The sequence below is a fragment of the Abramis brama genome, assembly GCF_963993115.1.
Source record: "Abramis brama genome assembly, chromosome: 20".
Lineage (NCBI taxonomy): Eukaryota > Metazoa > Chordata > Actinopteri > Cypriniformes > Leuciscidae > Abramis > Abramis brama.
The window spans coordinates 12198723-12222292 of NC_139982.1; the positions used below are offsets into that span (position 1 = coordinate 12198723).

Consider the following 23570-nt stretch of genomic DNA (forward strand, 5'->3'; position numbering starts at 1 on the left):
AGCCAGATCTGTCTTACAGTGCCTGGGCCAGACCTGGGCCATATCAATAAATAAGAGTCATTTTACAGGGTGTGGGCCACATCTGGGCCAGAGGAAGTTGTTTGAGTCCGTTTTCAGTGTGTTGAGCCAGTTTTGGGCCGGGGACCCTGCCAGAACTGGGCCAGAATTGAAGCAAGGATGAGGCCCAGAGGTGGGCCAGACAAATTTTGCTATCTGGGACAAATTCAGTCCATTAGTTTTTGTTGCATTCAGTGTGAAATGCCTGTGTGTTTAAATTATAGGTTCAACATTTCTAACTTAAAATGTAGTGGAAATGTGTCATCACAAATTAAAAAAGTTTACACAAATGACTTTCATGGTATTTTTAAATGTGGCATAAATCCAACATTTTGATGCATTCTTTACTACAAAAACACAAACAAACTAAAAAAAAAAATAAGAATAATAAAAAAAAGTTCACAGTTAAACATAAATAGTGAAAGATTTGCTTTTGATTCACTAAAAAGAACCGAGTCATTTGAGTCATTCATTTTGGTAACAGTAGTTGCTCTGTATGTGTTTAATTCATTAAACAAGAACCTGCCCGAGGCATCGGATTAAACTGCTCGGGGAGTCTCTGATCGGGGAGTGTGTTTAGCGGTGTTGTGTGGTGGTGCAGCTGAAGAAGTATTGCGTCTGTCAGTGTCTTTAAGAGGAAGAATGCCGGTGCGAGAAATGCCAAAGTAGGAGAAAGAAATATTCACAAACAGAATTATTACAGAGAGAATCATTGCGTTGCGTGATGGGGAATGGGCTCTGCGCCAAGAAAGCAGGTTCTCCCAGGTAAAGCGACCGTTTTATTGGCTTTATGTTTCAAAAACGAGACGTAGTTTAAAATATCCATTTAGACATTAATTTGAATTAACTTAATTTTTAACTAGCCTACTGTATGCAATATTGTTTGTCCTGCTGTGTCAGATTAATTAGGTTAATCTATAATGTTTTTCTTCTGACGTAAATTTCCCAGTAATCCAATTTAGTGTGCACTTGTGTGATTAGAGAAATAAACAAACACACTAAAATATGACATTATGATAATGTAATGGTAAATATAGCCTACTGTAAAATATTTTACATTATGGTGAATCCATTTTCGATCAATAGGCTACTGATTGTAATAGCTAAGCAATTAAATTCAAACTTCCAATATAGTGATAAGGCTTATATTAATTAATGGGTGGTTGCACGTCACTGTTAATAATTTGTAAAATGCTGATAAAGAAAGATAAAAATGTACTTTTTTCTTTTTCACAGTAGAGGAGTCTCTCAGCACGGATTCATCAGCATTATCATCTTCACCACCACCTTCATCATTTAATAATTCTGTTATACCTATGATCATCATCACAACTCCATCTCGAGAAAACCTTTTGGAAAGGCCAGTGAGTCTGAAAATAGAGGAAGCTAATAAAGAGCCCCGGCCCATGGGAAGTCCTGTGGTTGTTGGTCGAGGTCGTTTTATCAAAGGCACAGTCTGATTTAATGAGGTATGAAATGAAAATGTTAGTTATTCTAGTCATGGGGGTAAATGTTACCGAGCTAATGACTTGTTTCCATTTAAAGTTAAATTTCCTTCAGAGGGTCAGAAAGTTTCAGAAAGCAGAATTCTCCACTGAGAGACATTCAAATCGCAGGACTGTTTTATTTTGTACTCAAAACAGTTCTGTATTCATTTCAAGGACTGGTACGGGTACATTTGGAAATCCTATTTCCATTTAACGATCCAATACAAAGCCAATACAATAGAAGAAGGAGAAGAAGCTTGGCCATACACTAATGTAAAAAGTAACGTGACAGCGTTGTCTTGAGTGGGTTTTTTTTAGAAAGCTGAATTGTGTCTAAACCAGAATAATAAAATAAAAATGAATAATTTAGACACATAGCCTACCGTCTGCTACCCTCCGTCCATTTTATACACCTTACTTAAATTACCATCAATCCCTTGTTATTTAAACAACAAAAAGGTAACGTAATAAAAATAACTCCCTTTCAAAAACAAATAAATCAATTACAAATACTCTGTCTTGAAGTCGCTTTTTTATTCAGTATGTGATTGTGCTAATGTACTGCCTGATCTCCTCCTAATGTACAGCGTCTTATATTTATTTTCAGTTATCAGATTTACATTTGTGTTGTGCGAGAACATAAACTCACTAAACGCTGACGGTTGTCCATGTGGACGTTCAAATGAGCGACTGTAAGCTTTCACGGAGTTACCTTCCGCTTGTTTCTTGAGCTGTACGAAGTTAGATTTGCTCTGTCTTTACGTGAATACTTACAGTAATGAAACGTTAAAGTGTTATATTAATCATTGATCCGGGCGAATCTGGAGTGATTGGAGATGGAAAGCACAGCAGAAACAGATCTAGAGCCTTTAAAGCTGAAATCCTTAAAAACAAACAAGACGTTTGTAATACCCCACAGTGAACGGGTAAGACCTGCTGTCTTTTATAAGCTGTATTTGTATTATAAAACAAGAGTAACATAAACATTTATTGCAGTAATTGTGCGTGATGTGTGTGTAGTTGGGGAAATGCAGGAGTGTGAAGGAGTACGAGAAGATGAATCGGATTGGAGAGGGAACATATGGAATCGTGTGTGAGTCTCACAGGCAGGACTAATAATGCTAAATATAATGCATCATTATGTCTGTGATGTGGCATACAGAAATATAATAATTTCTTGATTAATGTGGTTTTACAGACCGAGCACGTGATACAAGGACAAATGAAATTGTTGCGCTGAAGAAAGTGCGAATGGATAAAGAGAAAGATGGTCAGTTTGATACTTTAAAGGGAAAATAGTTCATTCAAAAATTATTATTTTTTTGTCAGATTTTATTCACTCTCATGTCGTTACAAACTATGATTTTCGTTTTCCATGAAACACAAAAAAAGATCGTGAAATATTTTCTTAGGCTACTGCTCTATTTCATGCAATGAAAGTGGACCATATTGCAGTAATCTGAAAGCAGTTTTGTCCAGATAGGGAAAAGAAGAAACTGCAATGGTTCTTGCATGTATACAAGTCAATTTATTCACAATACACAGCTACATGATATCTATCCTTACTGTGATAGAAAATTATACATTTTGTGGTCAAGTCACCTTCATTTATATAGCGCTTTTAACAATACAGGTTGTCTCAAAGCAGCTTTACAGTGATAATAGGAAATTACAGTAACAGAGATTGTTTTGGCTTTACAGCAGCTCTAGAAAAAAGTTATTGTCCAGCTAAAGTAAGTTTTTGATTGATTCACTTCCATTGTAAAAAATCATTAGTTATTAACTTTTAATGTGTTCTGGCCATTCATTTGAACAACAGCAGTGTTTTGTGCTCGAGAACGCAAACTTTGAAATAGGTTCCAAGGTACAAGTTTTGAAAAATTTTGAAATCGTTATCATCTCCGTGTAAACTTCAAAAACGTGAACCTAGTAAAAATTAGAGGTTGAAGCATTCTTTATCAGGGAGCTACGGTAGTATTTCAGTCTTTTAATCCCCCAATTTTAAATTGATATTGTGATATTTATCTTTAGGGCCCGAACACCAACACCGGACATCATCATCTCCAAAGTGAATCGCATTTTTGAGGGCCTATTAAACATGTTCGAAAACTCACAAAACTTTGCACACGCATCAGAACTGCCGAAAATGTACATCTGATACGAGCTTCAGAATTGGGTGGGGCAAAATGGATCGTTTATGTTTATTATTTATATTTCTTGGATCTAGTAAGCACTCTAGCAGCTGCACCAAATGGAGCTTATTTATTGAGCTTGCAGAACAGCAACCCAATAAAGCACTGCAATAATCTTAAAAGTTAAGAACACATTGATTAGTGGTTCTACAATGTGATTATCAAAAGCAAATTGCTATCAAGCACAACATATTTACATTCTTAGCTGTAGAAGATGATGTAATGATACAGCCATCAAGTGACAATACATGTGATTATGTGGTGAAAATCTTTCCCAGGGAAGCAGATACTGTGAAATACTGATCCCTGTGGCACTCAGTTGTGCTTGATCAGGATCTAAAACAGGTGCAAAACTCAGTTCCTGGAGGCCACAGCCCTGCAGAGTTCAACCCTAATTAAACACACTTGATCCACTTATCATGTCTTTCACCCTTAAATGGCACTTTTGGAAGGGGACACCATTTATAATGGCGTTCCAAAGAAAGTGAACAACCAAATCCCTTCCTCAATTCCGTTAGCAAAGGGAACATGTGATGGTCACTTCAAGGAAGTTATTTAATCGTTTGTGGTCATGTGACCCAGGAGGGCGAATCATCACAATTCATTTTAAATCTAGATTATGGCGGGAGAGTTGGAGTTAATGTATAAACAGAATAATTCAAGTTGTTTTGTTTTGGTGTGATGTATTACACACATTGTCGTCATGCATTTCATATTAAGTTTTTAAAAGTTTCATAGGTACAGTAAGAAATGTGTTTAATGCTTTATGTAAAGTGCTTAAAGGGGTCATCGGATGCCCATTTTCCACAAGTTGGTATTATTCTTTAGGGTCTTCATGTAAAGTTTGTAACATACTTTGGTTGAAATTCCTCAAATGTTGTGTAAAACAACACCCTTTTTACCTCCTCAAAAACAGCTCTGTTCACAGCTACTTGTTTCGGTACATGACTCTTTAAATGATAATGAGCAACTGCTCACCCCACCCCTCTCTTCCATGGGGGGTGTCGACACAAGACACATAAAGTGCTGCCTTGGCGGATAGTATACAAATGGCTGAAGGCGGAAATATGCTAATACGGGACAGTCCGTCAAGCGGTCGTGGGCAGAGCATGAGCGACATGACATCATATTGCTCAGAAAATCTAAACGCCTTGATTATTGAGTGTTTATGCTTTCTGAGGAGTGAATGTATTTTTTTCATTGTATGGTGGTTGTGTCCACACACTACAAATACACATTTATGCAAATATAAAAGTGAATTTTGCATCCGATGACCCCTTTAGCTTATAAAGTTAAGAGCACATTGGGAATGCACACACACACACACAATATAATTTGTATATATTAGTGTATAATAGGGCTGGACGATTAATCGCAATCAATCCGAAATCCCGCTTAAACTGATCTAGATTATGAAATTGCAAAGGCTGAGATTATTTATGCGCATCTTGTCAGTGAAGCATGGCTCTGTGATTAGTAGTAAACGCTGCTTCATCTGAAAGCACTGCGAGTTTGACTCGCTTATAACATGCATTTTAAAAGCAACACTTTCCAAACATAAGATGCATTTACGAACCTCTTGTCCAACAAAAGACAACATTTAATAACATGTTCCCTTTCAAAAGCTACTCTCAATGCTGCGCTGAGCGCTATGGAACACTTTGTGTGTGACCGGCTGTGAATAGTGTGTGTATTGTAACAGGCCAATGCAATTGGCCTTGAACTTGAACCTCTGACGATGACGTCACTGGAACACATGCTCGTCAGAGTGTGGCAACATCCTGCTACGTCTGGACATTACTGTTCATCAGTCCTGGCAGCCCATGGCAACAGCATCCACGGTGATCCCTGGATCCCTGACACATGAGACTGCTTCAGTTGTGGCTCAAAGCCAGGGGATTTCATCTAAGGTCCAATCCCCAAAGGCAAATAAGGGCAAGGGCATGCACTGAGTGCTTTGTGCCCTTTCTAAAATCCAAGTTTATGGACATTCACATGCTGAACGCTTCTTGCACTTTATAAAATTCATGTTTATGGTAAGGGTTTACGCGCTGCGACATCGTTCCTTTTCTATGCGGCTCAGACCCCGGTTCCTCACCTTGGGTCCCACTCTAGGTGCGTGTTGTCGTCGCAAGATGCTCACGACAGACACTTCCCATATGAGCGGGGGAGCGGTCTTAGGTGGCCGTCCAGCCCGGGGGATCTGGTGAGGTCATCATCTCGATTGGCACATCAGTTGTCTCGAATTGATGGCTGTATTTCTGGCCCTGAAGTACTTCCCACCAGTAAAGGGGTTACCATGTCCTAGTGCGGGTGGACAACACATAAACCACAACATAAACCACTGGACGATACCGAACAGGAGGGACCTTCATGGCAACTGAGGGACTCTGGGCTTTCAGCTGATGTCATAGAGACCACTCTCAGTGCTAGGACTCCCTCCACGAGAAGAATCTATGCCACTAAATGGGGTGTCTTTGAAAGGTGGTGTACTGCATGTCATGCAGACCCAATTAACTGCCAGATTGCTTCAGTACTGGAGTTTCTGCTGGAGAAGTGAAACTTTATTATCAGTCCCCTATTGAGGGGTTGGTTGAGACCACATTCGAACCTCTAGAGTCAGCACCTGACAAGCTTTTGACTCTCAAAATGATTTTTCTGATGGTAATTACTTCACTGAAGAGAAATGGGGACTTGAAGGCTCTGTCAACCTCACCATCCTGCTTAGACTTTACCCAGGGAATGGTGAAAGCTATTCTGCATGATCACCCTGACTACTTGACCGTACATCCGATCACTCTTGAAGCTTTCTGTCTGGAGCAGGAGAAACTTCACTGACTTAGTCCAGTCCGTGCTCTTCAGACTTACGTCCACCGCACTAGCAAGTGGCTGGAGGCAGAGCTTTTCATTTGCTAAGGGGGTCATAACCGGTGTGCGGCTGCCACCAAGCAAACAATGTCACACTGGGTGAGAGATGCCATTGCTCTAGCCTATGAGGGCCCATTCTACCAGGGTAGAATGCTTTGGCAAGGGGCGCCCCCTTATAACAAGTACAGTATGTGATACGGCAGGCTGGTCCTCTCCACATACATTTATAAGATTTTATAGTTTGGATGTTCATGCTACTCAGGGCTCACAAGTCCTTGAGTCAACATCCCAAGCTAATGTCTGAGACCTTTTGCTTGCTTGTGAGCACACACTACACAACTGTGAGGGGTCCAGAAACAATCAATTTTGGGCTGTCCCATACGAAATCGTGGCAATTTTTGTGGTCGTTGCTACTAAATGATGGTCCTACGTCGTACAGTGAGAGCGGTTCAAAGACGGCTGTTGTCATGGTCCTGCGACCAAAGATAGCCTGTAATCATTTCCTGACAATGTCAGAAATTTAGCATGATCATCTCACAGTGTGTTGCCGCTACGATCTACGTCAAAATGCAAAAATTAAATGGCGTATTGATCAATGCGACATGGCGCTTAAAAGCCGTGTTGCAGGGTAAATTTTTCAACGAATTTGTGCAATTTGCTTGTTGGTAATAAACATTTAAACTGTTATCCATTGTATTTTTTGTTGTTGGGTATCACAAAACGGAATATAATACGAAAAAGTAGGTACTATCTTACAGCGGTTTGCAACGATTCTCCTTTCGCCCACAATGCATTGCATTACGTCACCTTGGGGAGAGAATTTACCAAAGCCCGCCTTGAGAGCATTGAGAGTGACTAGAGACGAGTGGTAGACGAGAGTATTCAGATAACGAATATTATAGATAGATAGATAGATAGATAGATAGGCTAGTATAGAAAGAGATAGGCAGACAGCATAACGTTAGCATAGATAGCTAGCAGCTAGATAGATAAATAGATAGAAATATATAGTAGGTAGACTGACATCTGGTCGCGGGGTGAGCTCCTCGACCAGCGACCAAAATGCACTCACTTCCCTACAGTACAAGCTTTCCAATACAGTTTCCATGGGACGGCACCGCCCACACAAGCACCTGCCAAACACAGTGACAGACACGCGGCGGCTACGTTTGCAACAACGTTTTCACCGGAGGAAGAGATAAACGCTTAGAAACGCCCATATAGCTAGCATGATGCCTTCTATTTCTAGATGACAAAGACAAAGTTTACCAGTACTACGACACTATGACAAAGGTTAGCGGTACTTATCTGAACTAACGTCATGATCACTGCCACTAGATATAAAGAAAACGTTGATTTTTCACTCGGTGCTATTCAATGACATTAAATAAAAAAATGTGTCGTTATTGTGCACTGCTGCTCGTAGACTGCTCCAGTGCTCATTGCTGCGTTGCTAAATGGTAACTCACCAGGACACTACACCAACTCTCCACTCATTCTCCATAGTTCTAATACAGGCTGAGGCTACCTTTCCTCCACTTCTCCCCAACGTGACGTCATCACCGAATTGCGCAAAAAAAAAACGTTAATACCAAAAACGTAAAAAAATGATCTTTAAGACCATTTTTGAGACATTTTAAAAATGATATCTTGAGTGATTTATGTACCCATTAATCGACAGTGGTGGTTAACCTGCAACATGGGCTTTAAGCTTAAAACTACTTACCTAAAGCTCTATTTACAAAATTGGCATTCCACGTTGGCATCTTTTCCCTAGTCATTTACGCATCCATTTATTTAATTTATAATTTATTTAAATTTTTATAATTTATAATTTTATTATCAGTCGTAGCCTATGATTCAGTAGGTGTCATCACGGTACAATCTACATACATGTCGCACCCAAGTTTATTAGATCCATATCGTACTGTGTAATCTGTAATGATTTTAAAGGATTACTGAAATCTGTCTGTAGTTTATAGCAGGCATCAGATAAGAGAGACATACAAAATGTGCAGAGTGGTGGGTCCCCAGGACCAGCATTGAAAACCACTGATCTAAACTGATGCTGTTTCTAAGCAAAAAAAATTTACAGTTTTTGAGTTTTAATTGTAATACTTTTTTATAAAAATGGGAGGTTTTAGATTAGCCTATAATTAACTAATTCTCCAGGATCAAGTTGTGGTTTCTTGGTAAGGGGTTTTATTACTGCTAGCTTGAAAGTTTTTGGTGTGTGTCATAAAAGATAATGAGGAGGGAATATTAGAGGAGGGTTTAATGTGAAAGTGAGAATGGAAGTTTGAGAGTCAAGACTAAAGGCAAGATTTGTAAATTTGTGTCCACACACAATGCTAACCCTAACTTCAGAAAATTTGGAGTATAGCACACATGCCATATGGATTTCTTTTATGGTGCTTTTTGTCCTTGTTGGTGTCTGATAGCCCCATTGTCCATTTATTGTATGAGAAAGAGCAGCTTGGGCATTTTGCTAAATTTCACCTTTTGTGTTTCATGGAAAAAGTACAGGTTTGAAATTAGTATATGAGGTTGAGTAAATAATACATAATAAAGGGTTAGTTCCCCCAAAAATTAAAATTCTGTCATTATTTACTCACCCTCATGACGTTTCAAACCCGTAAGACTTTCGTTCATCTTCAGAACTCAAATGAAGATCTTTTTGATGAAATCTGAGAGCTTTCTGTCTTTTTGAAGTGTAAAGTGGTAGTTGTGTAGCTGTCAGTGGAGGGACAGAAAGCTCTCAGATTTTATCAAAAAGATCTTCATTTGTGTTCCGAAGATGAACGAAAGTCTTACGGGTTTGGAACGACATGAGGGCGAGTAATGAACTATCCCTTTAAGTGTAACATGAACCAATTATTTTACACTTTTACATTTTTATAATAAAAAAAAATACAAATATTGTTAATAAACAATACAATGCAAGAAACAGAAACCTTATATGGTGTTTATTTTATGTATGTTTAGGGATTCCCATCAGCAGTTTGAGGGAAATTAACTTGCTGATCAGACTGAGACACCCAAACATTGTAGAGCTGAAAGAGGTGGTGGTGGGAAGCCATTTGGAGAGGTGACTAAAGAAAATATAAACTGTTCATTCACAGATATAAACAGAGTTGTATGAAATGTATTTGTAATTAAGTTGACACTTGTTATACCTTGTCTTATTTCATAACGCCTTATTATTTTTAACATCAGCCTCTTTCTGGTGATGAGTTACTGTGAGCAAGATCTCGCCAGTCTGCTAGAGAACATGCAGTCACCTTTCTCTGAAGCTCAGGTGCGTTTGATGAATTACCTCATCTTCATACACTGAAATGCTCTGCCATAAGTCTGAAATCAGAATAGGTTTTTAAAGACATGTTAAGAATTCTCTATGAGAAATTTGACTTGGCTGTTGCAAATACTAGACAGAGACAAAAGAAGACATATAAGGTAGAAGTTAAATGCATACAGAAAGAAGCAACAGTCTGCGGCATGTGTATGGTTTTATCAATATGAATGTGCAATACAGATACTTGATTATCAAATTAGTCAAATGCTTACTATGGTTTCAACTTGTGCCCAACCAGAATTTCTGCCATTTTGAATTTTTAAATAGACGTGCTTTTTTGAGCTCTTTCCTCTGGCTAGAGCATTAGCAGTTTTCGAAATGTTCCTACTAACGATTTATAAAACATCTGTACGCACAAAAATGTCCTTAACTGCATCCCTCTTAATAAATTGCAGTTCATCTTTAATTCAAGTGAACAAGCGCTTTGACTCCATCTGCAGAACGGGCAGAATACAGAATTTCGCTTTATGGTTCATAAGGAGTGTGGCGCTCATCATCATGGGTGTATATACGCTGGGCATGGCCCAGTTTCTGGCCAACGTGTGTATGTGTAAATTCACACACAAGAAAATTCATAAACTAGAATTAGATTTAATTTCAGAAGAATTAATTTCAGTGATGTAATTATCACAAAGCAGTTAATGTTGCTCACGTGTGCATATAATAATATTAGTAGTGCATATTGGACATGATTCTCTATTTATCTTTACATTTTAGTAAATTATGTTAGATATATATGGAAGTAAAATAATGTCAAATGTTTTTGAAATAAAAAGCCTGTTGAATTGCACTACTTGAAAAAAAATAGGCATTGCATTAACCATGCTTGCATTTTAATGCATTGTATTTTTAGGGCTTGCATTTTTATGGGCTGAAATTCAGCATGGTTGAATATTTAAGCTTTGAATATTTCAATTAAAAACATTTCAAACACCTTTTCATTATTAAAAAATCAATAATACATATTTACCTTTCATATTTCACTTCCAAAATATTCAAACTGTTTAAAAATACAACCAATAATATTCAACAGGCAATTTTCGGGCCATTTTATTTCGCTTTGCAAATTCGCTTCCACAAATTCAGTGGTTCAAATTCGACAGTAAATTCAACATTGACGTCCAGGAACTGCAGGAAAAGCAATAGATTACCGAGCATACTCTCCATCTGCTGTTAGTCGACCTCACCATCAGATGGTGCAAAAGCGCGTGTTGTTGACGAAGACCAGCAAAATTAGAGCAAGTCATTCATTCATAAAACTCATTTACAGCAATGTAAGTGTATTTGTGATTATTATGACGGCTGTTTTATGTTAAATTCAGTGCCTTCACGGTTACTTTTCCTGTGTAGCCTACATGCATCTTTCTCTGCCGTGAACGAGATTATAATGTTATTCCCCGATGCGGATGTACAGATCCAATGTTACATTTTTGAGGTTGACATATATTTCTCTTGGTTGTTTAGTTGCCTTAACTTTATATTGTGGCGATGTGCTGCATGCAGGCTATTAGGGTTTCCCTCAATACTTCTGGACATATACAACGCTTAACGTAGATTAATGGACTACAGTGATGTAAAAGACCAATCGCAGGCAAGCAGATGGACTCAGAATAACGCGCAAAGCTGAGCGTTTTCCAGTGATAGACTGGCATAAAGATGGCTTGATGTTGGACATTCGCACATTTAGGGACCGTCTCTAAAGTGTATACGACTTTGGTATACACGTTTCTAACTCCGATAGCATTTGAATAGAACGACTTACAGTCATAAAACCAACTGTAAAGTGTTCATGTAGTGTCAGACTCAGGCATAATGCGCACCCTTTGGAGTTTTGATATTTATTCAAATAAATTTAAGTTTGCTATTGAAGTTAGAAACATGTATGCCAATGTTGTATGCAACTTTAGAGACGGTCCCTAAATGTGCGAATGTCCAATGTCAAGCCAATTTTACATTTAGTAATTTAGCAGACGCTTTTATCCAAAGTGATTTACAGTTAAATTAACAATAGGACAACAATATGCAAGTGCTATGACAGTTTAAGCTAATGCAATACACGTAGGCATACTATATATAGTATATAAGTATATGTATATCACCAGTAGGCTTATATGTATATCGCCAGTAGCCTATATCACGAAACGCTCAGCATGAAACTTTGCGCGTCAAGTCCATATTCTGAGTCCATGCTTGCCTGTAGCCTATATAGTAGCCTACAGCCTACTTCCCCAATAAGGTGCAAGATTGATCTTTCATATCACTGTATTAGTACATTAAGCTACGTTAAGCGTTTTGTCCCAACTGAAGGGGAATCCTTGAGTATGAGGTATTGAGGAAAACCGATTATAATCCTGTTCATGGTAGAGAAAGCTGATGACATGTAGAATACACAGGGAAAGTAACAATGAAGTTATTGAATGAAACATAAACACACAGCTTTTGTGTGTTTATCATCTTTTCCGCACATACTGACACAGATAATCATTTCCATTTTATGAATGAATGTCTTCGTCAACAACAAGCGCTTTTGCACCATCTGATGGTGAGGTTGACTAACAGCAGATGGAGAGTATGCTCGGTAATCTATTGCTTTTCCTGCAGTTCCTGGACGTCAATGTTGAATTTACTGTCGAATTTGAACCACTGAATTTGTGGAAGCGAATTTTGCAAAGCGAAATAAAATGGCCCGAAAATTGCCTGTTGAATATTATTGGTTGTATTTTTAAACAGTTTGAATATTTTGGAAGTGAAATATGAAAGGTGAATATGGATTTATGGAATATTGAATTTTTAATAATGAAAAGGTGTTTGAAATGTTTTTAATTGAAATATTCACAGCTTAAATATTCAACCATGTTGAATTTCAGCCCATAAAAATGCAAGCATGGTTAATGCAATGCCTATTTTTTTTCAAGTAGTGCAATTCAATAGGCTTTTTATTTCAAAAACATTTGACATTATTTTACTTCCATAGATATAATAAATTATGTCAGGTATATAAGCACAGAAAGTTTGTATGCATGCACTTCTGCTGGCATACGCATAAGAACATTTTCACATCGGTTTTAAAATCCCGTTTTGTTTCTCACTTTTGATGAGGATGGAAGCCATGGAATTTAGGATCAAATCTGATTGTATGCGTGTTTATAAAGGAGCTGTATTGATCTTTTGTTTGCTTTTCACAGGTGAAGTGTATAGTTCTTCAGCTGCTTAAAGGACTGGAGTATTTACATCACAACTTCATTCTTCACAGGTCAGAGCGTACTAATATTAATTAAAGCTTGTTCTGTTCAGTTAGACATTTCAGGTCTATTGCTTCAACTGCACAGTGAACACTGAGTGAAAAATAATTTGAGCCCCTGCTACTGAATGTTACTGTACCTGTCAAAAGATTCACCAAGGCTGCATTTATTTAATCAAAAATACAGTTAAAAGAGTAATATTGTGAAATATGATTACAATTTAAAATGATTGTTTTCTGTTTGAATACATTTAAAATGTAATGTATTTCTGTGATGATTAAATTACATGATGACTCCAGTCTTCAGTGTCACATGATCCTTCAGAAATCATTCTGTGCTGATTTGCTGCTCAAGAAACATTTCTTATTATTATCAATGTTGAAAACAGTTTTTGCTGCTTAACATTTTTGTGGAAACAATAAAACCATTAAAAAATGTGTGGTACAAATAAAAAAAGAGAGAATTTACATTTACTGTGTACATTTTTTACAGTATTTATGCATTTATAAATACTATTATCTACAGTGACAGTAAAGACTTTTGTAATGTTACATAAGATTTCTATTTATTATTTATTTATTATATTTCTAAGGCAAATAAATGCTGTTCATTGAACTTTCTATTCATCAGTGAATCCTGAAAAAAGCATCACAATTTCCACAATATTAAGCAGTAATATTAATGTTTTCAACATTGATAATAATCAGAAATGTTTATTGAGGAGTAAATCAGCATATTGGAATGATTTCTGAAGGATCATGTGACACTGAAGACTGGAGTAATTATGCTGAAAATTCAACTTTGATCACAGGAATAAATTACATTTTAAAATGCATTCAAATAGAAAACAGTTCTTTTAAATTAATAATTTTTTGCAATATTACTCACTGTTTTCACTGTATTTTTGATTAAATAAATGCAAATGTCAAAACCATTAAATATTTTAATGTTTCCAAACTTTTGACAGACACTGTATACTGATTATCCAGTGTGAATAATGTGGAACTTAAATTATGAATTTCGTTATTTCTCATGTTGATGCTTATGATTTTTATTAAAGGGATTTGAAGGTGTCCAATCTACTGATGACAGACAAGGGCTGTGTTAAGATAGGTGAGTGAATATAAATAAACTTTTTTTATATATATAAATAAAATTTAGAGAATAGTGAGAATTTGAGTGGGAAATGAGATTTAATTGGCATGAATAATGTGAAAATGCTCTTGCAAGTAGGCTTGATTATCTTCATGCATAGGCAGAAATCGCAGGGGGGTCGGGACCTACCCCATCTGAGGGTTACCCCCCCTCACTTACTTAATTTAGTAAGTAGTATGGGTCAAAAAGAAACATTTTGAGTCCTCCCTCCCTTGCCTTACAGTGCTTTGGTCCACTGTGGCCGTGTTGCCAAGTCTGTGGTTTTCCCGCAGAATTGGGCTACTTTTACACTGTTGCCCCAGGTTGTTTTTGAAGTCCACGGGTTGAATCGACACCAATAACACGATATACCAGGGGAACCCTGCCAAAAAACGGATTTTACCCTCCAGAATGCTAGTTTTGGGATAGTTTTGAGTAGTGTAGGAAACTCAAAGTGAAGACCAGGAGACTTGGTTGTATCATCAGCAGGATTCTTTATTGGCAACACAAGCTGTCGGTAGCTGCAGTCATCAAGTCTAACTAAGGCAGTGTATATTGTAGTTTATATACATTTAGAGGGCAGTGCTTAGAAATGTAGACAAAGCACCTGGGTGACGACCTTAAAGCATGCAAATGAAGTATACAGCTATAGGAACCCGGCCCAGACTCTAGAGTGTTACCAATCCTAATCCAGTCAGCATAACTATTCAACGACTGGGACAGGGGCTCCAAGACCCATTAAAGACAAAGGGTGAGAGTCTCAGTAATCTGACTCATTTAACTGACAATAGAGCGAACAGGACTGGCAGGAATCTCTTGCTTGAAACTTTGCTTAACAGCTGATAACATCATCATAACCTTAAATGCTAAATTCAATGTTCTCTACCTTAGTTTTTCATGTAATATTATGTTATGTAAGGACATAAGATCAGCAGATCTTAAACAGATTCTTAAATTTGTAATCCCACAGTTGCAATTAGGAGGGTTTTGTTGTGAACCTGGCAACCCTTACCTCACCTACACACAAAAGTCCGGTGGGAGAGTTCTCAGTAGTTGAGGAACTAGGCTTATTTTATTCACTTAAACATTGGATGAAGTGATTATTTTCTAGTCATCAATAAATAAATAAATAAATGAATGAATGAATAAATAAAAAAATAAAAAAATAAATTAAAATAAAATAAAATAAAATAATGATGATATCCAATGTATTTTTCTATGAGTCCGCTGTATTGGCAATTAAAACGTTACCTAGCTTGTTTGGTAGCTTGTTTAATACCGTAGCTTGTTGGATAGTAAGTCACCCACTACAACTAACATGGCGATAAGCCAATGTAGTGTAGATCTACCGTTGTGTAGGGCTTTGCTCTATATAATGTTAAGTGGCAGATCAGTGGACTTACTACAGACTACGTCCTCTCCCAGACGTAACCTAAAATACTATGTGGAGGACGCAAGATAATTTAATTATCATAATATGACCGCGTGTTGTTGTCCACTGTACACATATCCTTACAAGTACAATTTTGGCTGTATTATTTGTGTCCCTTTCAAAAATTGCTCTTGAGAAATTTTATGTTTATTGTCCCCCCCAACTGTTAGATGTTGGGGTGAACTATGACCTAGACAATGTTCTTGGCAGGTTTTATGAGATTCACCCACATATTCTGAATCAGGAACTCAATGAGCTACTCTGTATGTGGACTTCTGTTTTCTGTCAGTAATGGATGTCTGATTGTTTTTTCCTCAGCTGACTTTGGTCTGGCGCGTGTTTATGGTATCCCTTTACAGCCCATGACTCCTCGAGTAGTCACTCTGTGGTAAGCAGATAAACTTCAGGCTGATTAGTCTCTCTATCATCCCGCTAATCCATCAAATCCCTCTTTCCATTACTGACAATGTTTTCTTCACAGGTATCGTGCACCAGAGCTCCTCCTAGGGACCAAAACTCAGACGACTGCCCTGGACATGTGGTGAGAACTGGACAAACAGTGCCAGAACAAAGTCTTGTGTAATCAGATTACCCTTTTAGATATTAGTCAAGACAGAGTGGAAAGAAGCAGAAGGCACGGAAAGTCTTTAAAGACATAAGCTTTTTGGATGTGTGTCTCGAGCCAGTATTTCGGATAGGCAGCCGTCAATGGAAATTATACCATTGGTCACTGAGTACAAAATGGAAACAAATAAGTCAGTAAAAATAGGTATAAGAAAAAAATGTGAAAGTGTGATCAATATTTTTTATATATTTAAGTCACCAACTGTATCTAGCACCCCTTTATTTTTACATCAGCTTTGATATTATTACTCTTACTGCTATTATTACTACAATTATAAGAACTTCTAGGTCAGTGTAACCCCCGTTCCCTAAAGGAGGGAATGGAGACGTTACGTCAGAACTGAACTGACGAATTGGGATCTCGCCTGACAGCCCAATCAACCTTCGAGTGTAAACTAAACAAGCCAATGGACATTGGCGTGTGAGATTTGCATCGCACACCCCGCCTTGCGAAGCGAGTATATAAGGAAGAGCGCTTACACTCACACATTCCAGTTTTGCGCTGAGGAGCCGAGACGGTGTACCGGCTGTTCAGCTGTGGTACAGTAATTGTGGCACCCCTAGGGGTCACAGCTGGTCTTGGGCCTGATATGCCAAGACTATGGTGTCCACTATCCAGTGGGCCAACCTCTGCTTGGTGACAGCCTTTCCGTTCTGCTGGCAGAACAGACAAAGAGCTGGTCTGAGGTCCTGAAGCTCTGCGTTTGGTCCACGTACAGGAAGCGTGAACGGGACAAAGAGCAAAGCAAGGCTGGGTCTGCCTCCTCCGTGGGCAACTTGGAGGCAGGACCGGATTTACCTCATATTGTTACATAGGGAAAAGCAAATTTTGGACCCCCACACCTCTCACAACATACAGGGTTCGTACGGGTGCTTGAAATCCTTGAAAGTGCTTGAATTTTGATGTTGTGTTTTCAAGGTTTGAAAAGTGCTTGAATTTTGGATAAAATGCTTGAAAATGCTTGAATTTGTAACTGTATTTCTTTCACAAGAAATATCTTTCTGACGAAATAGTTCTTTATTAAATGGAGAAAAAAATTTAGCCCTTCAGAATCAGATACAGATTGATTTCCGTTACGCTGGCCAGAGCAAAAGTAGGCGGAGTTTTCATTTTGATTTCCGCGGTTGTTTGGATGCACCGTTTTTATTGGCCACGCAGCGGCAACAGTTGAACTATTTTAAACTTTGACCGCGGCGTGCGCGCGAGCTCGCTGAGCTCCGCTTTGGTCCGAGTCGCGCGGCGCAAGCCATTGAAATATATCGGTTTCATTTCATAGCGCAGCGCGGTCTGCGTCCTATCTGAAAGGGCCATTAGTGACTGAGAGTACTTGGTGTGATAATGTAATGTAAGTTTTGCATGTCCGTTATGTTCATTTGTGGAATATGCAGTGAACATTGCCAAAATTACAGAACTGTAACGTGCAAATTAACCTGCAAACGTTAGCCCAGTGCATAACAGCAGTTGTTGATTGCTGAACTGAAATCAGTCAGTGTCATAAGTAGTATACTGTTACTGTAAGGTTTAGGATGGCCCTGTGCAATATTTACACTGCTCTATTCCAGTAAACGTATTAGCTAACGTTATGTCTTGGCCCAAGACATCTTGGCAATGAAATACATTTATCAGGCAGGTGCCTGTGCACTCAGATATTGTTCAGACCTTGTCTATATCAAGAATGTGTCCCAAAACGGGAAGGCCTGTCAAATATTTCTGAATATTTCTAAGTCTTCATATTTGAAATTAATTCAGTTTTACAGCCTATAAATCACATTATCTGGTCAGCAATATTTGGACATTAATATAATGAAAAGTATATTATTCATATACTTAGTGATACATTTTGAAGAATAAAACTTGTGATTGGCTTAAATATTAGGGCTGCACAATATATCGAAATATTGCAAATGTATATATTACAATATGCATAATTGCATATCGCAAAGGCTTGCAATAACGGGTCAATTTACAAAAGACAAAGAAAATCACTCACTGCTTTTGGCTGAATAGGCTAACTTTTGTAGCTTTAATAAGAATCAGTATATTTAATTCATGCAGTGAAAACTAAGCAGTGTTTATTTTTACATTTGATTAATCAGTTTCTGTTGTTAAACCTAATGTAGGAATAGGATAACCTGAACCCCTAAACCCCAGTGATGTTAAAATAACACTTCTTATGCTACAGTAAAACAGTGTTATGGTACAGTGATGTTCACTGTCTTGAAGTTGTAGGGATATTTTCTTATCACAAAAAGAATGTGAAACGCGTATGTGTAGGTTATATCATTTTAAAGATAATTTAAGTTAATTTGACACACTTTAAACATTATCGTATCGCATATTGAATATCGCATTATTTAATGAGTTATTGCATATCTCATTTTTCTTCTATATCATGCAGCCCTCTGCTATTATGAAACATTTGTCTGTTTATCTCTTTTGATGTGATAAAAACACTAAATAAGAATTTTAACTATGTATTGGTATGTAATTTACGGTAGTGTAAGGTGCTGGAAAAAGCTTTAAAATGGACCTGGAAAGTGCTTGAAAAGTGCTTGAATTTGACCTTGGAAAAAGTGTACGAACCCTGAACATATGACCAAAACCGCTACTTTTGAAGGAAATGGTAATAATAATTAAACACTGTTATGTCAAATTTGATATTGTGGCTTTATACTGTATGTAATGTGATCATATACTCACATGTGTCATTATTAACACTTTAAAAATCAAGCTCAGATTAAGTTAGGAAGTTTTTCCAGTACAGTCATCATTGTCTTAAGAGACAGGTCTTTAAAGGTAGCCTGGCAAGCCAGACCTACATCAAGATGTTAGGTCTGGCAACTCACCATAGACGGCTCAATCCGAGGGGCGGGGTAAACGGCTGTCTTTCAAATACCCTCTGCACGCAATAGGACAGCGCTAGACCAACCAGAGCGTTTTCCCAACATCGGAGCTAGTTGATAGATTCAACTTTTGCCATATCTGGCCGGCAAAACTACGAACACATCTTCCTTTTTTTAAGAATGACTTAAGTGCCGTTCTTTGCTCTTTTCTCAAAGAAAAACTTAACTCCAAGTCCTCCAGAGTCGCGGCCAAAGCCGATTCGAAAGGCTGTTCTCCAGCAGCCGCCATTCTTTGTTTTCAAGTAGCAGGGAACCGTCGCAACTCTGTCGTCATTATGTTAAGCCCGCCCCGCCTACTCTACACACGATGTGATTGGCCTGACCCAATTTAGGTTTTTGCAGCTCGAAAGTCAACAGAGAGTTGCTAGGCTACTCTGGCTGCAAAATACATTTCTAGATTTCTAGGCTACTTTAAATTATTAGGAAATTTTCATTTTGGGGTGAACTAATCCTTTACTCACCCCAATGCCATCCAAGATATCCATGTCTTTCTTTCCTCAGTGGGAGAGAAATTATGTTTTTTGAGGAAAACATTTCTGGATTTTTCTTCTAACAATGGACTTCATTGGTTACCATCGTTTTTAAGTCCAAATCAATGCAGTTTCAAAAGTCTTTGAAGTGTTTAAATGGGCTGTACGCGATCACAGCTGAAGAAGAGGTTGTTATCTAGCGAAACGATAGGTCATTTTCAAAAAAAATAAAAAATTGATAGACTTTTTACCTTCAATAGTTCGGATTGACCTGATCAACAAACGGACAGGGACCGTTGAACGTTCATCACGTTGAAAGGTCACGCCAGCGCCTGCTCTCTACTGACTGCAGTGGTTTTGAAGGATGCTCTCTGTGAGGCTGCTGGGAGCGTTTCCCCCAGTAACTTTCGTCGCATATACAGCGAGGTCCATTGGCTCATTACACTCAAAAGTTATTTGACTATCAGGCGGGTCATACAGTATCAGATGGGTCATATTGCATTAAAGAACATGAATGACCTGAGTGAGTTTTCGAAGAGAAGGTTTGTAGGCGATTTGTTTTGTTCATGATGTGAATGTCTTTCTGTGGTATGTACTGTGTAAGTGTGACCCTGTTGACGCATTGTGTTACGATCTGTCTCAGATGATCTGATTGCAGGTGGTCAGCACTAAATAGATGATGTATGGAGATGTGTCAGAAACATGTGACCACCTGCTGCCTACTCACCTGTCAGTCAACAGGGGTGTGAAGTAACGAATTACAAATTGATAATGAACATTGAAATTTTATGTGCAACAATAACTCACTCAGTGTTCATTAATTAAAATTACTTTTTTTATATATTAATTAAAATGATGATGAGTATACTGAAAATAACTTTTTCATCTTTTCGTCTTTGTAGTATTTCCCTGTTGTTTTAGATACAGTTTATCACTGATCAGTAATGTATTTTAAAAAGTCAAAATTAAAACTGTTTAATGATAGATATTCTTCATTCTTTCTGACAAACTTCAAAAGAGAATGTGAATTTCAGTGATTACGGTGTTTATTATAAGGGTGTGGAATCCACAGCTCAATACTCACAACTCACTACTCATGAGTACTTTTAAATAAGCTATACTCTTTTACTCAAGTAGTTTTTTGGACAAGTACTTTAACTCTTCCCACACTACAATTTTTGGAAAATAATAGAATGGTACTTGTGCTTGAGTATTTTCTTTCAGTACTCTTTCCACCCCTGCAGTCAGCCGCTGCACTAAAAGGGTTTAAAATGGCTGGTTACATGAAAATAAACACCTAACTGCAAAAAAAAAAAGGAAAAAACTTTAGTGTGCTACATCTCTACAACAACTGAGAATTCTGATGTTTGTACTAAGATTAAAATTGATATGGGGGGAAAACACCATTTTTTTTCTTTTTTTATCAACACACAGTGACATAGTTATGCCTAGTAATATATGCAATCAGAGACTCAAAATCTGATTAGAGAAAGTCACAGAAGACACATTTTAGTTGCATGTTAAAAGGTCTAAACAATGATTTGTCTGGCCAATTGTGATCGGATCACCCAAGAGAGATCAAAGTACTGTGTGTGTGAGAGTGAGAGAAAACACCCTTTCCTTCAAAACAAAATGTAACGTCATCAATTTTGTCGAGAGTGACACTTAAAAGTTATCAGCGGTTACTCTACATATAATCAGAATCTGTCGCTTTAAAGTCTAGGTTGTAGATCTTTCTTAGCTCTTTCTCTCCCTTTCCTGATCTTGGACTCCCACAAACCAGAGCAGAATCTTTTCAGCGCTTCATGAACGGATGTCTGTGTTCTCCTCTTGCAGGGCCGTTGGCTGCATCTTTGCTGAGCTTCTTGCCCATAAGCCTCTTCTGCCTGGAGCTTCAGAGATCCAGCAGGTGGATTTGATCGTACAGCTGTTGGGAACACCCAATGAGAGCATCTGGCCGGTACTGAGTTCAGCTTCAAAATGAGATCCATAAATGTAGGAAGTGTGTTTTAGAAGCGAAAAAATACTTAAAAACTGTGATGTACGTTGATGCTACAAGCTAAACGCTTGTAGCATCAAAGTCTTTCCTGGTAACAAGTCCCCCTATAGTCAATAATTGTATCCCTTAAAACAAATTTTTGACCACCAAAATTCACATATTTCATTTTTTTTTTCTGTGAAAATAAAAATTCTTCATACCTTAAATTAGCTTGAATGTAATTGCTTCATTTAGTATACGCGGATTCATGAATATGCAAATGAGCCCCACCTAATAATCACACAAGCTCAGAGATCCACTCGGCCAAATTTAGTATAGATTTACTATAGTAAACGTACAATGGCAAGTGGAAATACTGGTTTAATTTAACCATATACTGTATGTTTGAACCAGAAACTGGTTTTAACAACATTAAAAATTTGATTTTCACCACAGGGGGACTAAATATGGAGTTTCTTGTGAATTTTAGGGATTCTCGCGTCTACCTCTGGTTGGGCAGTACAGTCTGAGGAAGCAGCCCTACAACAACTTAAAGAACAAGTTCACCTGGTTATCAGAAGCTGGTCTGAGACTGCTCAACCTTCTGTTCATGTACAACCCACAGCGCAGGTACAATAAACACATTTCAGATATATATATGTGAGAGAGAGAGAGAGAGAGAGAGAGAAAACTATTGAGAATTTATTTTATTTTTTTTCTATTTAGATATGTATTTTAAATGCATTAGCTTGAATCTAAGTGACAAACAGTAGATGTTTATGGTCCTAAAATGATGTTTATGTGTAAAAAAAAAAAAGTCATGCTATTTAATATTGCACTGTTTCTTATAGAGCCACAGCTAAAGATTGTTTGGAAAGTTCCTACTTCAAGGAAAAGCCCTTGCGTAAGTACAGGCTTATTTAGTGTTACACATTTCTCTGTAACACTTTATGATAAGGTCTCATTGGTTATAACATTAGTTAATGTATTAATTAACATTAACAAAGATGAATAAATACTGTAACAAATGTATTAATGTTCATAAAAATTCAGCTGTTCATGTTAGTTCACAGTGAATTAACTTATGTTAACAAATACAACCTTTGATTGCCATCATGTTAATTTAAACACTTATTAATAAATTGACTAATATAAAAAAATGCTTATGATAAAGTGTTCCACATTTCTCTGTATTGAGATGCTGTTTTAAGCAGATTTTGCTGATGCTTCTCCATGTTTCTCTGCAGCATGTGAACCAGAGCTGATGCCCACGTTTCCTCACCATAGAAACAAGCGGGGTGGTTCTGTGAATGAAAGCCAGTCCAAAAGAAGCAAAGTATGATATTCTGCGGCCTGATGCGTGACGGCAGTCACAGATATCGCAGAGGAATTTCACTTTCCAACTGGAAATTTGTGTTCTTATACTGTAAGATATTTTGCAAATTACAAGTTAAAGTTCAGACTTAGACACAAGATACATTGTAAATAATACAAATATCCTTGTTAAGCTAGTTATACTTAAATTATGCTGCTGCATGTTTTTGTACAAATATTAAAAAACTGTTCTAAATACAATCTAATGTCACTTTTTATGTGATTTATTTATATAAAAACGTAACCCTTTGCTGGGTTGATTGTGGGCTTAACCTGTTTTTTGTTAATGTATGAAACAGAAGAATTCATTGGGAAATGTAGTTTTGATAAACCAATGGCCTAGAATGAGCTTAAAAAAGTATGATTTGGAAAGTATGGTTAAGTGTGCGAGACACGATGGGCCTTAGTCTGTCCCGGCAGCTTTATTCTCAGAATTAATTGGATATATGCAATGCA

The 23570-nt window shown here is 37.6% G+C and overlaps 1 protein-coding gene across 4 annotated transcripts; it reads left to right on the top strand.

Moving 5' to 3' along the window:
- The first annotated feature begins 565 nt into the window (after positions 1-565).
- cdk10 (cyclin dependent kinase 10) lies at positions 566-23315 on the top strand. Of its 4 annotated transcripts, none has more exons than XM_084095049.1 (14): positions 566-822; positions 1294-2470; positions 2565-2637; positions 2743-2814; positions 9590-9692; positions 9821-9902; positions 13142-13209; positions 14259-14311; positions 16083-16152; positions 16246-16305; positions 21599-21722; positions 22231-22370; positions 22592-22644; positions 22988-23315. In XM_084095049.1, the coding sequence occupies exons 2-14, from the start codon at positions 2381-2383 to the stop codon at positions 23080-23082; spliced, it is 1083 nt and encodes a 360-aa protein (XP_083951175.1). In that variant the 5' UTR covers positions 566-822; positions 1294-2380; the 3' UTR covers positions 23083-23315. The 4 variants fall into 4 exon arrangements, with proteins under 4 accessions (XP_083951175.1, XP_083951177.1, XP_083951176.1 ...); XM_084095051.1 differs by having other exon boundaries at positions 1294-1526; positions 2565-2650; XM_084095050.1 differs by having other exon boundaries at positions 1294-1526.
- The last annotated feature ends 255 nt before the right edge of the window (positions 23316-23570 follow it).

Excerpts from the sequence above, each read along its gene's own strand:
- cdk10 (XM_084095049.1), top strand. The coding sequence starts at position 2,381 with ATGGAAAGCACAGCAGAAACAGATCTAGAGCCTTTAAAGCTGAAATCC. Across the intron at positions 9,903-13,141 it reads CACCTTTCTCTGAAGCTCAG|GTGAAGTGTATAGTTCTTCA; the intron begins GTGCGTTTGATG and ends TGCTTTTCACAG. Across the intron at positions 16,306-21,598 it reads ACGACTGCCCTGGACATGTG|GGCCGTTGGCTGCATCTTTG; the intron begins GTGAGAACTGGA and ends CTCCTCTTGCAG.